At 43.4% G+C, this 21,856-nt stretch overlaps 1 protein-coding gene across 2 annotated transcripts; it reads right to left on the bottom strand.

The window, feature by feature from the left end:
• Positions 1–13,830: 13,830 nt before the first annotated feature.
• Positions 13,831–16,203, bottom strand: LOC111551867 (cytochrome c). 2 transcript variants are annotated; one of them, XM_023225943.1, is made up of 3 exons: positions 16,047–16,203; positions 14,804–14,980; positions 13,831–14,701 (listed from the first exon to the last, which is right to left on the bottom strand). In XM_023225943.1, the coding sequence occupies exons 2-3, from the start codon at positions 14,970–14,972 to the stop codon at positions 14,553–14,555; spliced, it is 318 nt and encodes a 105-aa protein (XP_023081711.1). In that variant the 5' UTR covers positions 14,973–14,980; positions 16,047–16,203; the 3' UTR covers positions 13,831–14,552. The 2 variants fall into 2 exon arrangements, with proteins under 2 accessions (XP_023081711.1, XP_023081712.1); XM_023225944.1 differs by lacking the exon at positions 16,047–16,203 and adding an exon at positions 15,843–15,974.
• Positions 16,204–21,856: the final 5,653 nt, after the last annotated feature.

The following is a 21,856-nucleotide window of genomic DNA, read 5'->3' as shown; positions in this document are numbered from 1 at the left end:
GGCTCTTGTGAAAGGAAAATATTTTGGCTGCAGTGAGCTGAGGAAAAGGGAAATTCAAGCTGGAAACTGCTGAGGGCTAACCTGCCTCCCATTCTATTCAAAGTCATCCCTCTGTTCACTGAAATAGATACATATTCTGATTGCCTCCTTTGGAAAGGTTTATCAGAAACTCAAAAGAATGCAACCATTTGTCTCACCTACCTGTGACCTTGAAACCCCCTAACCAATGTACTTTATATATATATTGATTGATGTCTCATGTTTCCCTAAAATGTATAAAACCAAGCTGTGCCCCAGCCACCTTGGGCACATGTCATCAGGACTTCCTGAGGCTGTGTTATGGGTGTGCATTTTCAACCTTAGCAAAATAAACTTTCTAAATTGAGACTTGTCTCAAATTTTGGGGGTTCACATTCGCATTCTCTTTTTGCTAGCTGCCATGTAAGATGCCCCTTTGCTCTTCCTTCATCTTCCACCATGATTGTGAGGCCTCTCCAGGCATGTGGGACAGTGAGTCAATTAAATCTCTTTCCTTTATAAATTACCCAGTCTCAGGTATGTCTTTATCAGCAGCATGAAAATGGATTACTACAGTAAATTGGTACAGATAGAGGGGGGGTGCTGCTGTAAAGATACCCAAAAATGTGGAAGTGACTTTGGAACTGGGTAACAGGCAGAGGTTGGAACAGTTTGGAGGGCTCAGAAGATAGGAAAATGTGGGAAAGTTTAGAACTTCCTAGAGCCTTGTTGAATGGTTTTGACCAAAATTCTGATTTATAGTGACATGGACAATGAAATCCATGCCAAGGTGGTCTCAGATGGAGATGAGGAACTTGTTGGAAACTGGAATAAGGTGACTCTTGTTATGTTTTAGCAGAGACTGGTGGCATTTTCCCCCTGCCCTAGAGATTTGTGGAATGCTGAAATTGAGAGATAATTTAGGGTATCTGGCAGAAGAAATTTCTAAGCAGCAAAGCATTCAAGAGGTGACTTGGGTGCTGTTAAAAGCATTCATTTTTAAAAGGGAAACAAGAGCATAAAAGTTTGGAAAATTGCAGCCTGATGATGCAATAGAAAAAAAAATTCATTTTCTGAGGAGAAATTGAAGCTGCTGCAGAAATTTGCATAAGTAACAAGGAGCCAAATGGTAACTGCCAAGACAATGGGGAAGATGTCTCCAGGGCATATCAAAGAACTTTCTGGCAGCCCCTCCCATTACAGACCTGCAGGCATAGGAAGGAAAAATGGTTTTGTGGGGCAGGCCCAGGGCCCCTCTGCGCCGTACAGCCTAAGTACTTGGTGCCCTGTGTCCCAGTCACTCCAGTCATGGCTAAAAGGGGCCAAGGTACAGCTCGGACTTCAGAGGGTGCAAGCTCCAAGGCTTGGCAGCTTGCACATGGTGTTGAGCCTGCAGGTGCACAGACGTCAACTGGCCAGGTCCAGTGGCTCATGCCTATAATCCCAGCACTTTGGGAGGCCAAGACGGGCAGATCACCTGAGGTCGGGAGTTCAAGACTAGCCTGACCAACATGGAGAAACCCCGTCTCTACTAAAAATACAAAATTAGCTGGGCATGGTGGCACATGTCTGTAATTCCAGCTACTCAGGAGGCCAAGGCAGGAGACCAATCACTTGCACCCAGGAGGCAGAGGTTATGGTGAGCCGAGATTGCATCATTGCACTCCAGCCTGGGCAACAAGAGTGAAACTCCATCTCAAAAAAAAAAAAAAAAAAAAAAGACTGAGGTTTGGGAACCTCCACCTAGATTTCAGAAAATGTGTGGAAATGCCTGGATGTCCAGGTAGAAGTTTGCTACAGGGACAGGGCCCTCATGGAGAACCTCTGCTAGGGCAGTGTGGAAGGGAAATGTGGGGTTGAAGCCCCCACAGAGGTCCCCACTGGGAACTGCTTAGTGGAGCTATGAAAAGAGGGCCACCATCCTCCAGACCCCAGACTCCAGACAACTTGCACCGTGCACCCAGAAAAGCTGCAGACACTCAATGCTAGACCATGAAAGCAGCCAGGAGGAAAGCTGTACCCTGCAAAGCCACAGGGGCAGAGCTGCCCAAGACCATGGGAACCCACCTCTTGCATCAGCATGACCTGGATGTGAGACACAGAGTCAAAGGAGATCATGTTGGAGCTTTAAGATTTGATTGCCCTGCTAAATTTCAGACTTGCATGGGGCCTTTAGCCCCTTTGTTTTGGCCAAATTCTCCCATTTGGAATGGCTATATTTACCCAATGTTTGTACCCCCATTGTATCTAGGAACTAATTAACTTGCTTTTAATTTTACAGTCTCATAGGCAGAAGGGGCTTGCCTTATCTCAGGTGAGACTTTGGACTGTGGACTTTTGAGTTAATGCTGAAATGAATTAAGACTTTGGGGGACTGTTGGGAAGGCATGATTGGTTTAAAATGTGAGGACACAAGATTTGGAGGGCCTGGGGTGGAATGATATGGTTTGGCTGTGTCCCCACCCAAATCTCATATTGAAGTTTTAGCTCCCATAATTCCCATGTGTTGAGATAATTGAATCATGGGTTTGGTTTCCCCCATACTGTTCTTGTGGTAGTGAATAAGTCTCACAAGACCTGATAGGAGAAACCTCTTGCTTGGTTCTCATTCTCTCTGCTGGCCACCATGTAAAACACTCCTTTGCTCTTTTATCATCTTCCACCATGATTGTGAGGCCTCCCCAGCCATGTGGAACTGTGAGTCAATTAAACAAACCCCTTTCCTTTATAAATTACCCGGTCTCATGTATGTCTTTATCAGCAGCATGAAAATGGACTAATACACATTCCTCACATTCCTTGCCTCTTTCAGCTTCTAGAGACTGCCAGTACTCCCCAGCTGTGGCCACCTCACACCGGTCTCTGCTTCCTCTGTCACACTGCTGCCTTCTCACTCAGACTCCTGCTTCCCCCATTTTTAAATGTATTTATTTTTATTTATTATTTTTTGAGATGGAGTCTCGCTCTGTCACCCAGGCTGGAGGGCAGTGGCGTGATCTCTGCTCACTGCAAGCTCCGCCTCCCAGGTTCACGCCATTCTCCTGCCTCAACCTCCCGAGTAGCTGGAACTACAGGTGCCTGCCACCACACCTGGCTAATTTTTTTGTATTTTTTAGTGGAGACGGGGTTTCACTGTGTTAGCCAGGATGGTCTCAAGCTCCTGACCTCATGATCCGCCCTCCTCAGCCTCTCAAAGTGCTGGGATTACGGGCGTGAGCCACTGCGCCCAGATCCCCTACTTCCTGCATTTATAAGGACATTTGTAATTATATCCAGCCCATCTAAATACTGCAGGGTATACTCCCTATCTCAAGATCCTTAACTTAGTCACATTTGTAAAGTCCCTTTTGCCATACAAAGTACCATTCACGGGTTCCAGGGATTAGGGCATGGACACATTTGAGCCCTTATTTAGCCTTCCACAGTGTCCATGGGGGAGCTCAGATAAATATGTCCAAAAGACAGTTGAGTGTAGGGCTATTGAGCTCAAGACAGATTTGCACTGTGGATATGAAGTCATTGGCATGTGTGCTTAAGGCATGCGTGTAGATGTTGCCAGGGGAAAAAATATATAAAGAAAAATTTTTGAAGGCATAACTTTAGGGGTCACTATTACATAAGGGCAACAGAGTGAGATGCTATCTCTCTCTGGGCAACAGAGTGAGATGCTATCTCAAAAAAAAAAAAAAAAGAATTAGTATCACCTGCATATTACAGAAATTGAAATGACAATAGTTTAAATAAGAATGGCAATTCTTAAACTGTTAAAGAAGTCTGAGTTAGCATGGCAGCTTCATCACTTCCCCAGTGTGCCAGGTCCTTCTCTCCTCGTGCTCTGCCATCCTCAGGTGTGTGGCTTCCATCCTCAGTGGTGCCACAAACCCCAGTTGGCTGCCAGTGGAGCTTCTGCCACTCCATCCCGGTTCCAGGAAGGAAAAAGAGAAAAAGCAAAGGGCAAAAGGGCAGTCCTCCTATCTCTTTACAGGTCTCTATCTCCTATCTCTATCAGGTCTCTTTACAGAAGATTTCCCAGAAGTCCCACCCAACTGACCTCCACTTGACCCATTAATCACATCTATGGAAGCTGGACAATGTAGTCTCTTATAGGTACATTTTCCCCTGAAAAGAACCAAAGTTCTGTTACTAAAAATGAAGGAGAGAATGGGTATTGAGTAGACCAGCAGCAATCTCTGCAAGACTGGACAAAAAAGAGGCCTACAGATGCAGTTGAGAAGGAATGACCAGTAAACTAGAAGAACCAATGATGGGGAGGTTGTGGCTGTTTCCTAAAGGGCAGCTCCCTGCCTTCCTACGAACTCAAAAGGTAGTTGGATTTTAATATAGCCCCTGCTGTGTAGAAGGCCAAGAGTAAAGACATTAGCTCTCCACTTCCAAGGTATTCTGCTGGAGAACCAACTTGTGTGGAGGGGGGAACTGCTTCAGCTGACAGGATCCCTTAGAAAATCACATACCTTGCCTGTATTCTCTTGTATCTAATATAGGCCTTGGTGCTAACCTGCTTGATCAAGTTTAGCATAATGAGTAGGAAGCTATCAGAATCTTCAGGCAGGATATCTACAAAAGGAATCTGGCATGTACGGCCCACATTTTGTTTTATAATGGTAAAAGACTCTCTGAATCTTTTAAGACAGGGTCTCACTCTGTTGCCCAGGCTGGAGTGCAGTGGCACAATCATAGCTTACTATAAACCTTAACTCCTAGGCTCAAATGATGCTCCTGCCTCAGCCTCTCAAGTAGCTAGGGCTACAGGCACATGCCACCATGCATGGCTAATTTTATAAGAAATTTTCTGTAGAGATGGGGTCTTGCCATATTGTCCAGGCTTGTCTCAAACTCCTGCTTCAAGTAATCCTTCCTTCTCAGCCCAAAGCATTGGGATTATAGACATAAGACACCATGCTCAGGCTAACTGAATTTTTCCCTGACCTTGAAGTACAGCACAAAAAACGTTCCTTCATTCTTATTTTGAGAGATACTAGGTTAGGAGGGGGTGAAATGGGCTGGCCCTGTCACTTCCCACTAAGCACTGGTTCTTTAAATATCTTAACCTAGTCTAACTCAGGAGACTCATAAATTAAAAATCTCTCCCATAAGTCTCTTCCTGTACCATCTCTAACCTGTGCATTCAACATACAGTGTTTGTCTGGCTAGCATAGTGATTTTCTGTTATCACTATCACATATGCCCCATTTAAGAATTATAGGAGGAGCCAGGAGCAGTGGCTCACACTTGTAATCCCAGCATTTTGGGAGGCCAAGGCAGGTGGATCACCTGAGGTCAGGAGTTCAAGACCAGTCTGGCCAACACGCAAAACTCCATCTCTACTAAAAATACAAAAATTAGCCAGGCATGGTAGTGTGCCTATAATCCCAGCTACTCGGGAGGCTGAGACAAGAGAATCGCTTGAACCCAGGAGGTGGAGGTTGCAGTGAGCCGAGACTGCACCACTGCACCGTAGCGTGGGCAACAGAGCAAGACTCCATCTCAAAAAAAAAAAAAAAAGTTATAGGAGGTGCTAATGTTCCAGAATCAAAACTCTAACAACGTAACTACTGAATATTGCTCAACACAAGTTACCAATGCATTGTGACAGGATGAGAGGCAGAACCACTAGTTCTTCATAGGTAAGGGCCCTCCAGGTGGCATCCTGCTATGACCTGGATCAAACATCCTAATAAATCCTCCTGGGAGATGGAACAGTGGAAGCTTGCAGCCAACCACTTAAACATTTCCCACTCTAAGCTGCCTCTATTGCACATATTCACATCTCAATTTGTTTCTCTTCTTGTTAAGATTCAGGAGAAATTGACTAGCGCTGGCATTATACCAGTAAATGGGATATTAAAAACTATGCCTTTCTTAGATTACTAGAGAAACTAGCCACACTTAGAAGATGAGAGTGTATACATTATCAGTGTATACAGACCTTTTGACTACAAGCCTTGCCCCCCGCCTTAGAAAAAGCTTTCAAGGTAAATGAAGTTGGTGGAGGTAGAACTTAATTGATTCTTGGTCCAGGTCACTAAAAGTGCATGAGACATCACTTGATGAGTCAATGGTTAGAATTAAGGGCCAGAGTCAGGAATGCATATCCCTAATTCCAGGCACTTCTCTCCCACTAAACCATCCTGTTCACTTCACTTGGAAGAATCATCTCAGTGGGCATCCTCTCTCTCCCAGGCAATACGTCCAATTGTTAAACATTTGATAAATTGTTGCCCATCTAGTTCAAGAATAGCTAATCTTTGAATGTTTACTGACTGCCAAGCAACACGCCAATTACATTCTCTTGTTTAATCCTTAAAACCACCCTAAGGGCTGAAATAATTAGTGCCAGTTTACAGATGAGGAAACTAAAGTACAGAAAGGTTAATGTGCCTAAGGTTCCATCATGCAGTGTCAGTGGAGGTCTCAGATCCTTGGGCTGTCTTCCTCTAACATTCACCAGTAAAAAGGTGTACAAGTTCTCATCTTACTGACAACACAACTGCCCCAACTCAGTGTAGATGACTTAGAAAATCTAAAGATTTCTCCTGCCATCCCCAAATTGCAAAGATGTGTCCTTCCAACTTTTATGGGAGAGGGAGGCAGAGGACAAGGGGTTTGGGAATGGGTGTTAGAATGACTGTGTTGGGGTGTAGTATGTACAGCCAGTGTTCTGATGTGATTGACCATTCTGAAACACATCTGAATGAAGAACAACATTCAAAGTGAAGGACAGGGGACAACAGAAATCTTCCTCGTAGTCAGGAAGTAGAGAATTCGTATCTCTGGACGCACGACACATGCCCAATTCAGGTACAGACAACTATAATTTCATTAAACTTAAACTGAATTAGAAAAATTAATTTCCAGAATTTACTTATATTGTTTAAATGTGGCTCCCCATGCAAAGTTCCTGTGCTAAAAAGAAAGTAGACATGTAGTCCTTCAAACTTTTATGGGAGAGGGAGGCAGAGGACAAGGGGGTTGGGAATGGGTGTTAGAATGACCGTGTTGGGGTGTAGTATGTAGACTGTGTTCTGATGTGATTGACCATTCTGAAACACATCTGAATGAAGAACAACATTCAAAGTGAAGGATAGGGAACAACAGAAATCTTCCTCGTAGTCAGGAAGTAAAGAATTCGTATTTGAAATGGGAGGCAAGGCCATCTGCTATAAGAAAGGCAGTGGGGATGAGGTAAGAATCATGAGGAGCACGATGAACATCTAAAATAACAATGAAGACTGGGATAAGAATGGATACATAAAAGGACAGCTGCACAAGGTTTCTGCTGGTTCAACTGAATCAGAGATGGTAAGTTTACAGTGGTGCTGACGGACGGCAGCGTTGACTTTCTCCTGCAGTGTTCAGATCAGGTATGGAAGCAGAGAAAGATGGCTGGGCTGTTCTCAGGCTGTTTGCAGAACAGACGACACAAAAGGAAACACAAGTGACAAAGTAGAGGATGCAGGCAATGCAGTGATTGAAAAGATACACTGAGAGGCTGGTTGAGGAAGGCAGGTTGAAGAGTATGATCTGGACCTGGGGGTTTTGATGAGTTCAAGGAGATACAGCAGAAATAAGAATGAGAGACATGGAACAGTATGAGGTTGTGATCAAAGACTGGTGTTTTGGGATTTCTAATTTCAGAGGTGGAGTAGTTCTGGAGTACTGATAAGTCTAAATTATGATGGGAAAGCCCTCAGAAGAGTTAAAATCAAGTAAAAAATTGAGGCTACAGTGGCATTAAGTATAGGTCTTTTGATTGTACACAGCTATTGCCAGGGTAACTTTTAAAAATAAAAAAGGGCTGGGGTAGAGATCATAAGCCAGGTGAAGTGCTCAGTGAATGTAATGGTCTAGAAGTACACAGATGACAGCAAAAGGCCCAAAGGTCTATGCAGATGTCAGAACACTCACACAAGTAGTTCCGCCTGTGAGAGAAGAGTGGTTTGAAAGATGCCAAGACTACATGGCCTCTTTTGTGGACCATGTGGAAGCAGTGTCTATTTGTGAGGGCTGAGAAGTGCATGGGCCTGGAGAAAGCCCAGTTTCTATTAACAAAGTGTGTGTGTTCTGTAAAGAGGCTAAGAGAGATGACCCAGTTTATGTGGAGTTTTAGAAGACACCGAGGAAGGGCTGGTGTCCGTACATCTGGTACTGCTAACAAGGTAGTGTACCTGTGTGACCTTTAGCAGTAACAACCTCTGAACCTGTCCCCAGTGCCTTACAAGGTGCTGAGAATGAATTGAGATGTGAATGCACTTTATAACTACAAAGCAATTTAAGTTCAAGGACTAGAATTTGGGCAAAATGTCATGCTGAAGCATGTGAGTTATCAACATATTATTACAACTACACATACGTAAGGATTTTTATGATGTCTGTTTCATCCTATGTGAATGTGAAACTAACTTAAACTGAAGGAAGTGAGAAAATAAGAGCAGTCAAGCATGTCAGATGTCACACAGATTGAGTCAATTGAGAATAGAAAACATCGACTTACAGGTTATTACTAATCTTGGAAGTAGTGATTTTTCACTATGTGACTTTCAAGGAATTTGACATAGATATGAACAAATTTTTCTGTGTTTGCGTTACAGGCCTTCACACATCATTCAATGAATCTTTTGAGGTGCTTATGCCCATTCTTCACAAATACGGGGTTGTGTTCATCACAGATTGGCAAAGCGAAGTTCTAAACACAGGACTGAGAAACTCTGTAAAGTGCCACACTAAATATTTTAGGCTTTGTCACAACCACTAACCTCTAATGTTGTAGCCCAAAGCAGCCCTAAACAATACACTAATGAATGTGACTGTGATCCAATAAATTTTTTTTTTTTTTTTTTTTTTTTTTTTTTTTTTTTTTTGAGACGGAGTCTCGCTCTGTCGCCGGGTCTGGAGTGCAGTGGCCAGATCTCAGCTCACTGCAAGCTCCGACTCCCGGGTTTACGCCATTCTCCTGCCTCAGCCTCCCGAGTAGCTGGGACTACAGGCGCCCGCCACCTCGCCCGGCTAGTTTTTGTATTTTTAGTAGAGACGGGGTTTCACCGTGTTAGCCAGGATGGTCTCGATCTCCTGACCTCGTGATCCACCCGTCTCAGCCTCCCAAAGTGCTGGGATTACAGGCTTGAGCCACCGCGCCCGGCCTTAAAATTTTTTTTTTTTGAGACGGAGTCTTGCTCTGTCGCCCAAGCTGGAGTGCAGTGGCCTGATCCTGGCTCACTGCAACCTCTGCCTCCCAGGTTCCAGAGATTCTCCTGCCTCAGTCTCCCAAGTAGCTGGATTTCAGGTGCCCACCACTACCCCCAGCTAATTTTTGTATTTTAGTAGAGATGGGCTTTCACCATGTTGGTCAGGCTGGTCTCAAACTCCTGACCTTGTGATCTGCCTGCCCCGGCATCCCAAAGTGCTGGGATTACAGGTGTGAGCCACTGCACCTGGCCCAATAAAGTTTTCTTTAAAAAACAGGCATCTGGTCAGACTGGGTCCACGGGCTGTTTATTGACACACACTAAACACAATTTTCTCCTAATCCTAGACCCAGCGTTTTCTGCATTACACTAGTCCAGCGGTTCTTTCTTAAAACTATACTGTTCAAGCTACAGACATATTTAAATGTTTACATTTAAAATATTAAATTTAACATGTTTAAATGTTCATAGACACATACAATCTGCACATTTACTCTTTGAGAAATGGATGCAGTAAATTTACTTAGCTTTCTGTGGGAAATGATAGCCTGAGGGTATGATGTTTTCAAATACCCCAAACTCCAACTAAGATGACCTGGAACCTAGTAAATGGATATCCAGTATTTTGTACTAAACTCTAAGGATATGAACACCAGGACAATGGTTATTCTGAGGCACAGAAAATACAGCCAAAGCAGCAGCTCAATATGTACCCCGGCATTGCCTAGAAGAGACTAATGTGGGAGACAAAGTTTCTGGTCAGGTGTATTTGTATACTCAGTCAGGCATATGCCTTGGATTACATAGCTCTCACCCCCAACTTGGCAACATCTTACTGGTTTTCAGAATATTCTGGTAAGATGACGGATTGCCAAAAGAGCTCATGAATTAATATCTTCCATTCTAAGAAAACTTTCTTTTTTTTTGAGATGGAGTTTCACTATTGTTGCCCAGGCTGGAGTGCAATGGCACGCAGGTTCAAGCGATTCTCCTGCCTCAGCCTCCCAAATAGCTGCGATTGCAGGTGCCTGCCACCACACCCAGCTAGTTTTTATATTTTTGGTGGAGATGGGGTTTCACCATGTTGGCCAGGCTAGTCTCAAACTCCCGACTTCAGGTGATCTGCCTGCCTCGGTCTCCCAAAGTGCTGGGATTGCAGGCATGAGCCACCACACGCAGACCACATCGTTTTTTTCTTTTTAAGAGATGGAGTTTGCTTTACTCTGTTGCCCAGGCTGGAGTGTAGTAGCACAATCATAGCTACATTGCAGTCTCAAACTTCTGGGCACAAGCAGTCCTCCTGCCTCAGAATGGCTGGGACTACAGGTGTGCACCACGACGCCCAGTTATCTAGTTTACTCTTGTCCAAGTTTAAATGATATCAAACAATGAGACGAGTCAGTCAAATGTCCTTAGTACGACCTCCTTCTTGACAGCCATGTGGATTCTATCACACCTTTTATAATTTACAGCAATCTTCAGTGGTTAAAGCAAAAATGTGTATCTATAAAAGAATCTGAGAAAAATGCAGGAAAAGGATGACAAAACGTACATCCCTAGCTACCACCAGAATGTTACGTATCTAAAATGAACTGCCAACTTACGAATAGGTAAAACATACGGTAAAATTATAAAGGTGAGCACAACAGGAACTGGAATCTGTTCTGAAGGACAATATAACGTACTTGCAAGAATTCTAGTTTTTTTGTTTTTGGAGACAGTTTCACTCTTGTCACCCAGGCTGGAATGCAGTGGCACAATCTTGGCTCACTGCAACCTCCACCTCCCAGGTTCAAGTGATTCTTGTGCCTCAGCCTCCCAAGTAGCTGAGATTACAGGTGCCCGCCACCACACCTGGCTAATTTTTATATTTGGCCAGGCTGGTCTCAAACTCCTGACCTCAAGTGATCTGCCTGACATGGCCTCCCAAAGTGCTGGGATTACATTCGTGAGTAACCACACCCGGCTAATTCTAGATTTGATAAGACTACAGGGGAAGTACTTTTGTTACAGACCACTGGTTCTAGTCCTAGACCCTGACTGTCAATATATTAGCCACTAGCCACTTGTGCCTATGTAAATTTAAAATAAAATACTTTCTAGTCACGCTAGCTGTATTTCAAGGGCCTAATAGCCACATGTAGTTAGTGGCTACCATACTGCACAGCAAAAGCCTAGAAAATATCGTCACAGAAAGTTCTATTAGACAGCACTGTTCTAGACAAAACAGAGTGTAGGTGGCATCTGAATATCCCTTAAATACATCTGGCTCTTATTTTTTATTCTACCAACCGAGCCACCTACAGTGAAGCATTAGAAATGAAAACATGTGGGTTCTAGTGCTAGCTCTTTCTTCCCCAATTTCCTTATTTCTGAAAGTATATATCCCTGATAGAAACGTCCTTTTTAAAAAATTACAGAATCGACTGGGCGCGGTGGCTCACGCCTGTAATCCCCACACTTTGGGAGGCCAAGGCGGGTGGATTACCTGAGGTCGGGAGTTCGAGACCAGCCTGTCCAGCATGAAGAAACCCCGTCTCTACTGAAAATACAAAACAAGTCGGGCGTGGTAGTGCATGCCTGTAATCCCAGCTACTCGAGAGGCTGAGTCAGGAGAATCGCTTGAACCTGGGAGGCGGCGGTTGCGGTGAGCAGAGATCATGCCATTGTACTCCAGCCTGGGCAACAAGAGTGAAACTCTGTCTCAAAAAATAAATAAATAAGTAAGTAAATAAATAAAATAAGATAAAAAGTTACAGAATCACTTACATTTTAAACCACCAGAAGTACTTGGGTATAACTGACCTAGAACATGGCAGTTACTCATCTGTGCCAACACAGACCTTAATATAGGAGGTGCAGAAATGAGAAAAATTGGTTGGATGTGGTGGCTCACACCTGTAATCCTAGCATTTTGGGAGGCCAAGGTGGGTGGATCACCAGGTCAGGAGTTCAAGACCAGTCCGGCCAACATGGTGAAATGCCGTCTCCACTAAAAACGCAAAAATCAGCCAGGCATGGTGACCAGTGCCTACAATCCCAGCTACTCGGGAGGATGAGGCAGGAGAATCGCTGGAAAACGGAAGGTGGAAGTTGCAGTGAGCTGAGATTGCACCACTGCACTCCAGCCTGGGCGACAGAGTGAGACTCCATCTAAAAAATAAAATAAAATAAAAGAAAAAAGAAAAAAAAGAAACGAGAGAAATTTTAAACCTGAAAAAAAAATTAAACCTAAACCTAAGTTCCTATTGGGCTGATTACTTCTGGGTTAAATAAGATTACTGAATTTGAAAACCAGGCAGGACCTGGTGGCTCACGCCTGTAATCCCAGCACTTTGGGAAACCAAGGCAGGTGGACAGATTGCTTGAGCTCAGGAGTTTGAGACCACCCTGGGGCCACATGGCAAAACTCCATCTCTACAAAAAAACTAGCTGGGCATGGTGGTGAACACCTGTAGTCCCAGCTACTGGGGAAGCTTAAGTGGGAGAAATCTCTTCAGACTGGGAGGTAGAGGTTGCAGCCAGCCAAGAGCACGCCACTGTACCCCAGCCTTGGCGATAGTGTGACCATGTCTCAAAAAACAAACAAAACCTCACAACTAGCCGAGATGAAAGGCTGAACACATTTCTGTATTTCTGTATCTATCTTAATATGTTTCCTGTATCATTTCCAGAATGCCAAAAAAAGAAAAGAAAATCAACTCTCTAGCCTTCACTTTAGGTCTTTCACGTTAGTCCAGGAGTGTCCCCTTGTAAGTTAATTGCTACACTGTCCCTGAATACCACTAACTTTATGCAGTCACCAAGTCCTCTGCTATAAGGCCTTTCAAAAGCTGAAATCTTAAAAGGATTTCCAGGATGCATCTTTAAATTCCCCACCATAACTCAGACTAGGACGTCAAATATGAATTATAGCAAGCTTTCCACATTTCTTCTATAAATAAAAATAAGACTCACATGTTATAAATTGCTTTCAGGCCTTAAACACTTATCTAATCATCCCTATCACCTTTGAGACCATAGATTCACATCTTCCCAGTCTTCTCACTGTCCCACAAAGATACAGCTCTCAGCTCCACCAGCACAGATTTATTTTCTCATCATTCTTTATGTCTTACCTTGTGCTCACCATCTTCATAAAATTTCCAAGGACTATTCTAAATGTGTATGGCACAGACTATGCATGAAATAATTCAGTATGTAATTACACTGTTACACATCACAAAACTATGACCAGAAGTATTTGTCTGTCCATGTCTGGCATAAATGCTGCAGTTCTCAATCTGGGCAAAGAAACTAAGAGTCAATTAGTCAAGTGTTATTCTAGTTCAGGCAGTCCTAGAAAACCAAGTAAACAATCTAGCACCATGACTGGTTAACGCTGCTGCACTGATATTTAGGGCTCCTGCACTTTTTAATCATTAAAATTTTTGCATCAGTCATGAAATCAAGCACAGTCAAAAAATCATGATCTGTGGTTTTCTTTTTAATTATCTTTAGTCTTGCGATCACACATAATTTAAAAATTTGTGTATATCTCCACTACTTTAATCCTTTTAAGTTGGCAAAAGCACCATTCCCAATCACAAATACACAGTTCTACAGATTTATGTTTCTGAATGGCTGTTTAAAGACAATCCTAAATTATAACTTAGTTTGACTTAGATTGTAAAGAATTCAGAGTGAAGTTTAACTTGCTACTATTTTAAAAGCATGTGACCTTATAGATTTGTAAGATGTGAGAAGTGTTGAATAATCTTTAATATTACACATAAACCATACTAAAATGCTTTTCAATAAGTAAAAGGAACCATTTTAAATACAGGGAATTATAATTAGATTGGCATCGTTAAGGCCAAAATTCTAGACATTGCTACCTTATCTTCAACCCTTGCCTTTAAGAGGCAAATGAACACAAAACACAGATGAATCTTGCTTGGTTCTGAGACAGTGAAGGAATTTCCCCAGTATTTAAATATATTCACATAACCAGCTATATAAATCTAAATATAAAACCAATCTCCAGTAAGTTTTAAGATGGCACTCACCATCTTTGCGAAAAGTTGAACATTACTAACAAAGTCTAATCATGTCTTTAGAAGGGGTAAACAGTGATAGCATTTACTGAATTGGAATTACTATTAAAATTCAAAAACTGAACGTATTCATTTAACCACAAGCCAGTCTTAGTTTTAAATCAGGACTGCCCAACAAAATATTCTGTCAGTCATTCATGATCTGAATTCTGGTGTATGAGATCTATTAAAGTATGGTACACATAAAAAAGTCAAGAGACATTTGTTTTGTAATAAATAAGGCAGTGGCCAATTATTACTCATTAGTAGCTTTTTTGAGATAAGCTATCAAGTCTGCCCTTTCTTCCTTCTTCTTAATGCCGACAAAGATCATTTTTGTTCCAGGGATGTACTTCTTGGGATTCTCCAAATACTCCATCAGTGTATCCTCTCCCCAGGTGATGCCTAAACAAGAAATAATGCATCGGTTAAGTATTTCACACTCCTGATAGTGTGTCACAGGTTACATTCGTGCATTTTGTACTGTTTTATTTAAGTGACTCTTACCTTTGTTCTTATTGGCGGCTGTGTAAGAGTATCCAGGGGCCTGACCTGTCTTCCGCCCGAAGAGACCATGGAGATTTGGCCCAGTCTTGTGCTTGCCTCCCTTTTCAACGGTGTGGCACTGGGAACACTTCATAATAAAAATCTTCTTGCCTTTCTCAACATCACCCATATTTAATTCTAAAAACGAAAGCCCCAACTTAGTAATTTTTCCTCAGGTAACAAATACAGTGCAAATGAATGACCACTCTAGCCACTTAATTACCAATCCATTGGTAATTTATGTTATTAAATACCAGAATTAATGCTTTAACACTCTTTATACCAAATACTCTTTAATACCAAAAACAGTTTTTAGGAGCACCTCCTCAAAAACCTATTTTTGTATGTATACGTGAAGGAACGTTAAAGCCCAAGCAAGCAAAGAGGGAACCTAATTCAAACTCCAGTTTCAGAAGAGAAAATCATGGTCACGAAGTCACAAATCTGAAGCTGAAGGGTGATCACATTAAGCCAAAATCACCACAATTTCAACTTTTAAGAAGGCCTAGTCATTTAATCTTACTACAATGTAAAGCCACCTCTCCCTGAGGATATTGCAAAGCACACAAATGTTTAAAAAGCGGTACTGGCTGTTTCTACCTGCCCAGGTCACAGGAGTAGCCTGACACTCGAACTTGCAAATGGGAGCGCAGGGGCAGGCTGCACGGTCCCCCCGGGACATCCCAACTCTGCTACCTGTGATCCCCTGGGGCGAACACGAGGTCACCCATCCAGGTCGGTTTCAAGGTGACTGATGAAACTGTTTCCAGGATGTCAGAACGATTGACGGAAGAAATGTGCCCACGTAAAGAAATGGCCCCTTATTAAAAGAGCAACAGCTTTTGCCCTCTGAAGGAGAACGTGAAGCGCTAAGCTTCGGCTTTCCGGGTGGGAAGTCTTGCCTATCATTTCCATAGCCCCTCAGCAACCACTACGGAAGGGGCCGCATCTTCCTCTGATCTGTATCTAAGCCGCCTCTAGTCCCTGACCGAGACCATACCTGTCCCTAGTTAGGGCTCCGCCGCACCTCAAGCCGTTACTCGCCCGGCTCGGTCTGACCACAATCCAGGGTCCTCACTCCTGGCCCTCCCACCCAGCGTGGGCTCCACTAGGAGGCTCCCCGCGTGCGTCTCGGTCGCTCGCGAGTGCGCGCCGCCCACAGCTCTGCCTCTAACCAGGTGAGGCTTCCGCGACCCGCGCTCACCTCTTTTTAGTCCCTGGCGCAACAAAGATTCCCGCTCCGAAGCAGGACGTCCCCACTCTCTAAGTCCAAGGACACGCCGGTCCGCGCTTAAGTACCGGTGTAAGTGCAACCAAACTCGCTCCGCGCGCCCGCGCCCTGACGTGCGGCCGAGCTGGCGGCTACGCAGTAACGACGCCGCACCTCATTGGCTCCAGTCCCAATGCCTGCGCAAAGGACCTGCGCGCGCATGCAGGCGAGCAGGTTAGGGTGTGCGGCGTGCGTGCCCTTCCTCTAGAGGCCTTTCTTGCCCGGCCGTTACGACAGGCCTTTGGTCGTAAGACTACGAGGTGGTGTTGGGAGGGGTGATGTCACCCGCGAGCCTCTGTGCGCCTGCGTGTGCTGGAGGAGCGGGGAGGGTGGGGCAGAGTCGCCTTGTTGGCACGTTCCCCTGCTAAAGTATCAGTTTTTGGGCGTGGTGATGTAATGAGCTTTGAGCAGGGCGTTCTGCCCGTCCAGGAAAAGACGCCCTAATTTTGCCGCACCTAGAGGTCTCCTAGCTACCATCTTGTAAGCTGGCGACCTTTACCCAGACTCTGTCCTGCTACCATGGCTGGCGCCAGCAGCATCCTAGAGGGACAGCCTGGAACCAGCAGTTACACGAGTTGGGCACCAGCTCGTGACCTTGTTCTAGTTCCACCTCTGCTCCGTTACTTTCAGTCGTCTTCCAGCTCGCCGCTTGATGGACGCCCCAAGGCTGAGGAACGTGCTGCATTTGCGGCAGAACAGGATTATCCCTCTGACCCCTTACCTGTCGGCGTCTCTTCTGCTAACGCCTTCCTCCCCCTGGCGTTCGTGTGCTGGAAGAACACAGAATGTGTGCTGGCAACATCTGGGAAGAAACATTTTTAGATGATTAGAGAATTATTGGAAATCTAGAGGATTTGCATCCCTTCTGACCTACGTAAAGGTCATGTTCAAGTAAACTTAATGCAGTTAAGATCATATTGGAAATAAAGGCGTTAATACCACAGCTTTTAGTTATCATAGCCGTCCTTTAAAACTAGATCCCCTTCCTGACATGCCTAGTTCTGTCACTGGTTTTCTTGACTCCTTTACTCCTCAAATTCTGGTCCCAAGTTCTGATTAATTTTTCCATCTTTCTGTTTTTTTTTTTTTTTTTTTTTTTTCTTCTCGCCCCTTGTATTCTGTCTGGCACTGCCGTATTCAGTCAAGTGTTTATTGGCCGGGCGAGGTGGTTCACGCCTGTAATCCCAGCACTTTGGGAGGCCGAGGCGGGTGTTTCACCTGAGGTCAGGGGTTCGAGACCCGCCTGACCAACATGACGAAACCCCGTCTCTACTAAAAATACAAAAATTAGCCGTGCGTGGTGGCGCGCGCCTATAATCCCAGCCACTCGGGAGGCTGAGACAGGAGAATTGCTTGAACCTGGGAGGCAGAGGCTGCAGTGAGCCGAAATCGTGCCACTGCACTCCAGCCTGGGCGACAGAGTGAGACTCTCTCTCAAAAAAAAAAAAAAAAAAAAAAAGTGTTTATTGAATGCATGTTATATGTGCCAGGTATTTTTCTAGGTACCTGGAGTATTATAAATCAGTGAGGACTCTTTTCTGGTGGAGCTTACATTCTGGGATCCTTTCTCCCATCCTGCAACTTAAGAAATAGATACAAGGAGGTTGACGTAGATTATCTTAGATCACTTCCAAACCACTGGTCTTATTATTTCTGCTCCGATCCTCCATCTCCCTATATGACGAGTATTTTTTTGTTTCTGAACTGTGTCCTGACTTCCAGTTCCCCTCTAATTTCACACACTACAGCCACAGTCTTCCTATAAAACAAAGCAGCAATCACCACACTTATTCAAGACCTTTTGTACTTTTTGGAGGGGACAAAGATAGTCAGCATTTGGGTGTAACTCCTTAAGTAGGCTTATTTGGCAAACTATTGAAATTTTTAAAAGACCAAGCTTAGCAACACCTTGAAAATTCAGCACATCCTTATGAACCCAGGTCCTGATATTGCCACTCATACCCTTCTAAGGACAATGTAGTCCTTAAATAGCTAACTGTTCTATCATCAGAAGTAACTAGTCTCTGTTCATACTGATGAGGTTTCATGTGCTGATACTGCAGATCATATAGATGTACGAATATGTCAGTCAAGTGAATGGATTGAAGACATTTTAAATTTATTCTCATGACAGGAAGAATAGAAAACAGGAAGCGGTTTTTTTTGTTTGTTTGTTTTTGAGATGGAGTCTCGTTCTGTCCTTGCCCAGGCTGGAGTGCAGTGGTGTGATCTCAGCTCACTGCAACCTCTGCTTCCCAGGTTCACATGATTCTCCTCCCTCAGCCTTCTGAGTAGCTGGGATTACAGGCTCACACCACCACACCCGGCTAACTTTTTGTATTTTTAGTAGAGATGGGGTTTCACTATGTTGGCCAGACTGGTCTTGAACTCCTGACCTCGTGATCCACCTGCCTCAGCCTCCCAAAGAGCTGGGATTACAGGTGTGAACCACTGCGCCTGGCCAGTTTTTTTTTTTTTTAACTAAGGAAATTGTGGATAAAGAGTTGCTATTGAAAGTAATGGGAAGAGACAGAAAGAACAACCACAAAAATGAACAGTTAGCACCTTCCTGTAGTAAAGCAGATACCATAAATTTTGTGTTATATATGTATTCAAGAGATTCATGGTACTTACAATTTACTTGCGGTACCTAAGAGAATTAGTTGAAGAGAACAATAACATTCTGCAAGCCACTTTGTTTCATATTCATTTCTGTTATATCTACTCCCCCACCTCCATCTTTTTAAAAATTATTTATTTTTTTATTTTTGAGACAGAGTCTTGCTCTGTCACCCAGGCTGGAGCGCAGTGGCATAATCTCGGCTCACGGCAACCTTCACCTCCTGGATTCAAGTAATTCTCCTGCCTCAGCCTCCTGACTAGCTGGGATTACAGGCATGTGCAACCACGCCCAGCTAATTTTTTAAATCTTTAGTAGAGACAGGGTTTCACCATGTTGGCCAGGCTGGTCTCGAACTCCTGACCTTGTGATGTGTTCACCTCGGCCTCCCAAAGTGCTGGGATTACAGGTGTGAACCACCGTGCCTGGCCTCACATAACTTTTATTACAATATATTGTTATAACTGTTCTACTTCATGATTATTGTTAGTCTCTTACTGTGCCTAATTTATAAATTAAATTGTATCATAGTTATGTATGTACTATATAGACAAAAACCATAGTCCAGCCATGCATCACTTAACAATAGGGATATGTTCTGACAAATGTGATGTTAGGTAATTTTGTCGTTGTGAACATTGTAGAGTGTACTACACAAACCTAGATGGTATAGCCTTAATATGGTTTGGCTTTGTGTCTTCACACAAATCTCATCTTGAATTCTAATCCCCCACATGTCAAGGTAAGGAGCTGGTAGAAGGTGATTGGATCATGGGCGTGGTTTCCTCCACGCTGTTCTTGTGAGTGAGGGAGTTCTCACTAGATCTGGTTGTTTGATAAATGTCTGGCATTTCCTCTGTGCTCTCCCTCCTGCCACCGTGTAAGATGTGCCTGCTTCCCCTTCTGCCATGATTATAAGTTTCCCGAGACCTCTCCAGCCATGCGGAAGTGTAAGTCGATTAAACCTCTTTTCTTTATAAATTACCCAGTCTGGGTATTTCTTTATAGCAGTGTGAAAACAGACTAATACAAGCCTACTACACACTTAGGCTATATGGTGTAGCCTACTGCTTCTAGGCTAGAAACCTGTACAGCATGATACTGTACAGAATACTGTAGGCAATTGCAATGCAATGGTATGTGTGTACCTAAACATAGAAAAGGTACAGGAAGAAAAAAAACAACATTGGCCAGGCGTGGTGGCTCATGCCTGTAATCCTAGCACTTTGGGAGGCCAACGTGGGTGGATCGCCTGAGGTCAGGAGTTCAAGACCAGCCTGGCCAAATAGTGAAACCCCATCTCTACTGAATATACAGAATTAGCTGGGCATGGTGACAGGCGCCTGTAATCCTAGCTATTTGGGAGGCTGAGGCAGGAGAATCACTTGAACCCGGGAGGTGGAGGTTGCAGTGAGCCGAGATCGTGCCATTGCACTCCAGCCTGGGCAACAGGAGCGAAACTCCATCTCAAAAAACAAAACAAAACAAAACAAAAACACCATTGTATTTGTAATCATCACTGATCAAAACATTGTTATGTTGTACATTACTATATATATAGCGTTTGGTACTATTTGCAGTTTCAGTCATCCACTATGGGTAAGTGGGGATGACTGTATTTTTAAAAACTCTTCTGATTGAAAAAGATCTAGTAAAATCCCCCACCCTACCCAATCAAAATTGAGACACAAGTAAGAGAAATCTCCAGGTTAGAGACAGGTGATGAGGTAGGGCATAAGAACTGAAAATAGTGTGATAAGCATAAGCTGACTCCAGGGCCATCTTAAGGACTTGTGTTGAATGAAAGAGCATCAGGCTGTAATAGCAGTGCAGCAAAATGGAAGTAAAGCTCATGCGAAATGGTAATGGGCAAGTTGGGGGGAAAGTTGGCAGAGATCCATGCCTAATCCTGGTACACTTAAATCTAAAGAATAAAATACAGTCTTTCCACCAGCAAAGAGAAGAACCAGGTTAGTCTTGCCTGTCTTGGCCTTAGTATCAAGTGGCAGAAAAAAGTATTCCCTAAGAATTCATAACCACAGGTCTGCCTTCATGCAGGCTTAGGGTTTGATTGTACTCTACTCACATAGTCTGAGAAAACTCTATCTGAAAAATGAACAATGACATTGTGGATGGGCAGTGTATCCCTGTGGCTGGCAGAAGCAAGCACAGATCTTCTCTAGAGGAGTATCTCAGTCCAGGCCACTGAGGATTCCCATTATCTATCTGTCTCTCTCTCTCTCTCTTTATCCATCCATCCATTATATCAATTCAGGGCTTACAGAGGTTTGGAACCTGGCAAACCACCCCCTACTTTAGGCCAGCATTTAGGCTGCACCCTGGTAGTGACAGTGAACTGGCCAAAAACCAGATCTTACAAGGTCTGAGGCCTGACATATTTTCTGGCTGGTCAAGGAAAGCCTCAACTTTTGAGCTTGGAATAAGGAGTTCTGTTGCCTCCAGATACCTGGTAAAACTAAATGAAAATTCTTTCTGGCAGAAGATAATATCAGCTAGACTTCAAATTATTTCTACAAATAAAATTTTCAAATAAAGTATTCATCCAACAATGAAAAATATTTGCATACACAATATGAATGAGAACCAGCAGAAGCAAGAAAAAAGATCATAGGGATTCCTTGTTTTGGAATTATCAGACAGTATGTAATACATTTACATTTATGACGTTCTAGAGAAAAAAGCCAAAGTCGAAAAATTTTAAAGGGAACTAGAAATTATGATGTTTTAAAAAAAAGATTTGAAAAAGAATTAATTGGAAATTCTGGAAATGAAAAATAAAATTAAGAGGATGCAATGATAACGTATATGTACCTTTTTAAGTTTTTATTAGTACAAAGTAGGTATATATATATACACATATATGTACTTAAGAGGTACATGAGATATTTTCATACAGGCATACAATGTGTAATAATCACATCAGGGTAAATGGTCTATCCATCACCTCAAGCATTTATCGTTTCTTTCTGTTACAAGCAATCCAATTATACATTTAGTTTGTTTAATGTACAATAAATTACTGTTGAGTGTAGTCACCCTGTTGTGTTACCAAATACTAGACCTTATTCATTCTTCTTCAGTGGTGCCATTTCATGTGTCAGCC

Source organism: Piliocolobus tephrosceles, chromosome 8, assembly GCF_002776525.5.
Source record: "Piliocolobus tephrosceles isolate RC106 chromosome 8, ASM277652v3, whole genome shotgun sequence".
In the NCBI taxonomy this organism is placed as follows: domain Eukaryota; kingdom Metazoa; phylum Chordata; class Mammalia; order Primates; family Cercopithecidae; genus Piliocolobus; species Piliocolobus tephrosceles.
This window is presented reverse-complemented; position numbering and strand designations above follow the sequence as displayed.

Bases quoted from the DNA above. Each gene is read 5' to 3' on its own strand.
- LOC111551867 (XM_023225943.1), bottom strand. From the start codon at position 14,972: ATGGGTGATGTTGAGAAAGGCAAGAAGATTTTTATTATGAAGTGTTCC. The intron at 14,702-14,803 runs GTAAGAGTCACT...TTTCTTGTTTAG, and splicing joins AGCCGCCAATAAGAACAAAG to GCATCACCTGGGGAGAGGAT.